This window comes from Antrostomus carolinensis, unplaced genomic scaffold (assembly GCF_000700745.2).
Source record: "Antrostomus carolinensis isolate BGI_N321 unplaced genomic scaffold, ASM70074v2 Scaffold53977, whole genome shotgun sequence".
NCBI classification, from domain to species: Eukaryota; Metazoa; Chordata; class Aves; order Caprimulgiformes; family Caprimulgidae; genus Antrostomus; species Antrostomus carolinensis.
The window spans coordinates 665-7,199 of record NW_010330567.1 but is presented as its reverse complement, the minus strand read 5'-3'; the positions used below and the strand labels follow the sequence as shown (position 1 = coordinate 7,199).

Sequence of the window (6,535 nt, the reverse complement as noted above, 5' to 3'; positions counted from 1 at the left end):
TTATGTGTGTACAGTGTACATACCTATTAAAAAAAACATGCTGGAAGAAGCATCAGCCTCCCAGCTTGCAGCTACAGCCCAGTTAAAAGAGGAAAAATAAAACTAGGCAAGCTGATAGTCTCCAGGAAGTTTTAATAGAGCATTTTTTCTCCCCTTCTAATGATCAAGCATTTATATACAAGGTATCAATAGTGAATAATAAAAAAATTACAGAATTGAAAAATCTGATTTATACATATCGGTTGCTTAAGCAAACAGCTGAAAATGATGAAGAAGCTAGAGGTATTCCTGTAATCCCCTCTCTTTTGAACACTTCCAAACCAAAACAACATCCACTGCTGAAACTAACAAACATCCGCTGCTGAAACTGACGCAGATGACCAGATTTACAGATTTCATTCAGATTTAAGCAAGGCACGCGTTAAGAAATACTTTTCTATATGTACAACGTAAGAAAACCCGGGGCAAAGCAAAAGCGTGTGTGTCACTGCGCCGGGAGCGGCTGCGTCATGTGCATGGCGGGGGGCTGCATGGGCCCCCCCTCCTGATGGTTCTGCAGCAGGCGGTACAGCTGCTTCAGGTGAGCCACGATGTTGTCCTTGATGTCAGGGGTAGAGATCTGGAGCCGCACGCTGCCGCTGTCAAAGGAGCGCGTGAAATCGCCGGAAAACATTTCATAGATCATCCGGGCCACAACTGGAATGACCTGTTTAAAAAGAAGAGGGGTGTTTTGGCAACAGTCAGGCAGTACGCTCCTGTTATTCTGCAGGAATCCCCTGCCCTGGATGCAGGTTTCCAGGATAACCTAAAGCACGCTCACAGACCGATGCTATTCGGCACACGTACCATTTGTATTTGCCATGACAAAACCCACCAGCACTATTGGGGTTTCCTGGTGTCAGTAACCACGACAGAGAAGAAGAGTTCTCTGGTATCTGTGAGCATCGATCCAGAGCCAAGACACCGTCCCCAGCAGGGCTGGCACGCGTCACTTCAGAGCCACAGCTCCTACCTGAACCACAATCAGCTTCCTCTCCCTGGGTTTTCCGTCAGGCCATTCTTCCCCAAAACAGAAGTAGATCTCATATGGTGGCTGTTTCTCAATTTGTCCTTTCTGATGCGCAATCAGCTCTAGGAAGAGAAGCAGAATGCTGTGGGGTTGTCCTCTTTCACTTAGAAATGCCCACCACATCCCACCTCATTATATCACCCCAGGTCTTACCTACACTGTCCTTTGCCAGAGCCACTTCTTGCACATACACAACTGCAGCTTATTTCTTGCACCAAGAGCTTTCTTTAAAAGCAAGGCCCAGCGATGTTTTTTGGAGCATTAAATGAGTGCACATTCACTTTCTTTTGATGTGCACCTGCTCCATGGCCCACTGAAGTCAGGGACACAGCAGCCCCTACCCTGGCTCCACATGAGCAAACTAACTGGTGCCTCCAGTGCAGACCACCCTTTCCAATAGTGCCACCAAGTGCCCAGACCAGTATCCAAAGCTATTTTCCAGAAGCAGAAGGTACCTACCACTTAGGAAGGTTTCCAGACAGAAGAGTTTGACTTTCTTTTGCCTCTCAATCAAATTTGGTGTTGTGGAGGAAGGCGCGCAGGGACCAGACCAGTACACCTTGCACTGGCAGAGCCGGACAGCGTAGATGGCATGGCCGCTGACCTCCAGGATCAGTCCCCTGTCCATAACATCCAGCAGCCGACTTGTGAAGATCTTCTGCCTTTCATTGGTGATTTGCTCTGTTCCTGGAAACTTAACTTGCTCCAAACTAATAGGCCCAAAGAGCTCTTCCTGGTCTGGCATAGGACCCAGCTCTCCATAGAAAAGTCTGCATCCCTGGGGGTTGCTTACAGTTGTCGTCGGTCCAGTCTCCTTTCCTCGATACTCAAACTTGATTTCTAGGTCTGTCACTGAGAGAGAAACTGTCAGTATGGCCACACCACACAATCCACGCTGCAGTCAGAGATGTTTAATCTCTACACAGTTTTCCACGCTAACAAGCATACAGCCACAATGCTTTTTTTTTTTTCTCTAAAGTACAATGACAGACACAGTACAAATCCATATACGCACTTGGCAGAGAGCTGATCCAGAGCTCAGGGCTGCTGAAGAAGTCATGCGGCAGCGCAGTTGGGGGCATTTCCATATCTAGAGGTTCATTCTTTGGCCACACAGCTTCAGGGCTGCAGTTTTCTGCACTGGCTGGAGCCATTGGAGAATCTACAAAAAGGAAATAATTCTTCAATAAACCAAGGTTTTATTTCAGATGTGCACCAATTTACAAGCAAATACCTTCCCTAATACATCAGTCTATGTCACCAACCATTGATATTAAGAAATGGAAATGTCTCTTGAATAGGGACATGCTGAGATTGATTCAATTCTTCCTCCTCTTCATCATCAAGATCATTATCCTTTTCATCCCACGGAGCTGAGCCAGTGGAACCTGAAAACAAGCACATCCTTGTGGGTAGTCGATCAGTGTGAAACACTGCAATGCATTTTTTGAAAAAAAATAATGTAATCTTCATATTGGCTTTGCATAATATTGGAAATTTATTTGTGTGTTTTCCGAATGTAAGTAAAAAGAAGGAAAAATCTAATCTGTACAACATACTATTTTCAATTCAATATATAAACCTAGAAGCTTAAGGATACAGAGAAACTATCGGCAACATTGGACTGTTTATCAGAAAACATGCAACTGTGTACAGCTTTATGAATTTTAGTAGAAGTAAACTCTGGTTCAAAGTCCTCTGAGTTTAAGTACAACCGGGCTTACGCGTGGCAGCTGCTTTCCCCTGCGTACAAAGGCAGCTTGAGAGTTAATGCTGCAGCAGGAAAGGAACTGGCGTTGGACAAACGCCTGCTCAGTAACCAGCCCTGTGTCAGCAGGGCCCTCACCTGGATTAATGATTGATCCCTGGGACTGCGGGATATCGCACACTTCATAAATTTTAATAGGATTCATGGGCACCTCCTTGGTGCCATCATACATCAAATTAAATTCCCGGCTTTTGTTAAGAGCACATCGGAGCTGGGCTTTCCACTTCGCAGGGTCTGGCTCATCGACGCCTTCCTGGTACTTTCCCGTTTCCACAGCCCATGCCTGGGGACAAAGTACACTGTGCTCAGTCCGGCTCTCTCAACAGAGCAGTTTTTATCAGAAATCAAACCTCCAAACGAATTCACTGTAAAATCCTTCTCTTGGAGAAGTCTTAACTACAGCTGTTCTGATAACAACAACAGAAATTCCCACTTTAATCGCTTTTCCCATTAAAAGAAGGGACAGGGGGAGGGGGGGAGATTTCAATCCACCTTTCCAGAAACCATTAGCAATTCTGAGCATGCATCTTCATACAGATTAAGAAAGTATAAATTGTACAGGATTGTGCACTGAGTTTTTCTAGGTGTCTCAGGTTCAATACCAAAAGTCCTTTTTGACAGCGGGCCATACCCTGCGTAGGAGGAATGGACTCGGTGAAAAGGGAGTGGAAGAGCAGCCACAGCCATCCAGCCGGCCCTCTCCCTCTCTCACCCCAAAATCAGACTATCAGTCCGAGATCCCTCCAAGGCAGAGGTCAGAAATTCCTCAAAGGAGTGTAGGAGTTATAATGAATCCCTTGGGATAAGAACATTAAGGACAGCAGTGACGAGTATTGGAAGTTTGTGGTGGACCCGTTCAGATTTATGTAACAATATTTAATGGTTTGCTAAGAACAAACCAGCTGCCACATCCTAAACCCAGCAAATAGCAGCAATATTCCAGAGTCCATGTGATTAGACATTGTCAGGTCTTTGGTGGTTGGAAAGGGTTAAAGAACTCAACACCATTTCAGGCAGTGCCAAGCTTGGCATCCAGGTGCACAAAGTGGCTTTTCTGAGGTCAAAGAAATAGGACAAAATGTGCCTGGAATCAGCTCCCGAGATGCCTATCCAGCTCCTGGGCCAACAATTCAACCCTTTGTCTCTGTTTAAGAGCCGTGGTATATCCAACCTCTCCCTTCCCTCACCTTGAAGATGGTGTTCTCCTCCTCGTGCTGGGGGCTGTGCCGGGTTGCATGCTTCCAGGGGATCTGAAACCGCTTTGCTTCTCGGTTTAGCCAGATAAGGCCAGGATACATACCGCTATCCACCTGGGCTACCAGCCACGGCTTCAAGCGGACTCTTCGCGGGTGTAACGCCATTGTCTGCAAAAGACAGGGATAATAGACCAACTGCTAAAGGTCAGTTGAGACTGATGTGCTTAAAAATAGACATTAATTTAATGAAAAAGGACTCTACGCCGTGTTACTGCTCTTGTTTGTTATGCTACTGCACGTTGAAACCACTAACGCAGAGTCAGCGAGATGACTTCTGCCAGGAGGAGTTACAAACCCATCACGAAGCGGGGACCATAACTGCTACAAGAACAACTCCTCACTACTAAATATTCCAGTAAGCAGCCATGGTGCGTTATTTGTGTTAACTGAGCGCATGGAAGGCGAGCCCCAAACAAACCTGAGCTGTAAATGCCGCGCAGGAGATAAAACCACAAACAAGCCACAGCAAGAACAGGCAGCAGAATTTCAAAAGCCTCCACGTACGCCTTAGTGAAGGGCCTATCTGATCTAGTTCTTCTTCAGTCCTGTCAGACTTGCATCCGGGAGGAGAAAAACTAACACGCGCTGAACCAGAAGCCTTTTTTGCCCCAGTTGGGGTAAAGGTGGAAGCATCAGGCTGGAGCGGAGGGGACAGCTTTGTCAGGGACAGACGTTGCTCTGAAAGGCAGTTCATGACTCTTTCATGAACGCTCCAACTGCAGTATAATCATTTGCAAACATCACTGACCCATAATAACCAGGATGTTTATCCAAAGGACATTAACTGCGAGCCTGCAGCCTGCACTCATGCTAAAAATCAAGTGATGCTGACAATGTTTAGATTTAAAAAAAAACCCCAGTGATGCAGTTAACTGATCAGATCTGTCGTTGTTTAAGTAGCCTCATGTTGCTACTACATTTGCAACCAACTGCCAATGTTTTTCTTGTGCAGAACAGATACAAAGCCAAACAAACAAAACTAATGACTGTTCCTCTGCAGGAAGAGACAGCATTTGGTATCTTTAGATTTTGGGAGGGGATTTTTATGCTACACGTGTGCTTAGGAGGTGTCTCTCCCATATTCATATGTAAATCTTGAAACAGACACAAGAAATGACAAATATTCCCATTAATAAAGCAGTTACAGGATAAAGAAAACCTTTGCTGTAAGCTCTGAATATTGCTGCAAGAGGTGCAAAATGTGTCTGGTAGCAGAGACAGAGGAGATTAAAAAAATCTTATCCAAGAACTAGTCTAGGAACAGGTTTTATTTGTTCAAATACCCGCAGATCCCATTCAGATGCAAGTGTTCACACAGAATTAATCTGTACACAATTTATTTTATCTGTTAAGCAAAGAAAGCGTTCAGATTCAATTGCAAATCATCTTTATATTATAGTTTGAAAGTGTGCTTCATCAAGGACCTGGGGACAGGACTGCTTTCCAGGAGCTGCAAAGGATCAGAAAGCAATCATCAAAATCCTCCTTGTGCTTCTGAAACTCTGCTGTATTAGTTATCCACGTCAAAAATCCTAGGAGAATTAAACTTACAGTAGTGTGTTTGCAAAAAGACAAAGTCCAGGTTAATCCTGGACTTAGAATTGAGACCAAAACCAGGTATTGATTTTCCTTGCAAAGGGAAAAAAAAGAGTGACTGCTCATTGTAACAACACAATCCTCACTAGAGCTTGTTTCCACAAACTCTTTTACACTTAACTTTCCAAGCAGTCCCCTCTGCTTCTAATAACATACGCCGTGTGCACACACATTGGCAAGAGCAAATTCAAACCCACACACCAGGGAGGAGAATCCCTGCCTCTCTCAAACAAAATGCATTTGGTCACATGGCGGGCGCGCTGGTTTGGATTGTCCCTGGGATCACAGACAGCCTCTGTCAATACTCCACACTACAATGCTTTATGACCTTTTATCACCAATGACTTGTTGACACAATAACCGAGAGCAAATCAACTTGAATCCCATTGCTGGGCTCAGACGGTGAGTCAGCCTCCTACAACCTTCAACTTCCATCCAGTGGGGTCCACTAATGCCAGAGGCTGCTCCCGCTCCCGGACCTGCCAGGGTGAGCTCAGGAACCTCTTCAATGATCCATTGGATTTCCCAAAGGAGGCCTGGCCCTCACTCAAGACTCCTCGGTGCACGTACCCAGGAATCCCCCAGTTTATTCCCACTCAGCCTGGCTGGTGCAGGGGAGTCCTTAGCACATCCCTGTGCTGCTAACGCATCTCTGGTCAGGGATGTCATTATTCCCTGTACTCTCCAATTATTATTAACTAAATCGGATGTTTTTCCGTGGAGGAGACATTCACCCCAACAAGAACAACTTGAGCAAACTCAGGGAGGAGCAGGCATCCCTGATGGCTGCAGATGAGTGACCAAGGTCAGGGACAGCCCCAGTTAACTGCGGGGACTCTCGGGGCT

At 45.7% G+C, this 6,535-nt stretch overlaps 1 protein-coding gene across 1 annotated transcript; it reads right to left on the bottom strand.

Moving 5' to 3' along the window:
- Nucleotides 1–381: 381 nt before the first annotated feature.
- IRF6 (interferon regulatory factor 6) lies at nucleotides 382–4,198 on the bottom strand. Its single transcript, XM_010172929.1, has 7 exons — nucleotides 4,025–4,198; nucleotides 2,916–3,120; nucleotides 2,335–2,457; nucleotides 2,085–2,231; nucleotides 1,529–1,921; nucleotides 1,013–1,131; nucleotides 382–706 (listed from the first exon to the last, which is right to left on the bottom strand). The coding sequence occupies exons 1-7, from the start codon at nucleotides 4,196–4,198 to the stop codon at nucleotides 485–487; spliced, it is 1,383 nt and encodes a 460-aa protein (XP_010171231.1). The 3' UTR covers nucleotides 382–484.
- Nucleotides 4,199–6,535: the final 2,337 nt, after the last annotated feature.

Bases quoted from the DNA above. Each gene is read 5' to 3' on its own strand.
- IRF6 (XM_010172929.1), bottom strand. From the start codon at position 4,198: ATGGCGTTACACCCGCGAAGAGTCCGCTTGAAGCCGTGGCTGGTAGCC. The intron at 2,232-2,334 runs GTTGGTGACATA...TCCTTTTTGTAG, and splicing joins TCCATTTCTTAATATCAATG to ATTCTCCAATGGCTCCAGCC. The intron at 707-1,012 runs GTAGGAGCTGTG...CTTTTTAAACAG, and splicing joins GGAAGCTGATTGTGGTTCAG to GTCATTCCAGTTGTGGCCCG.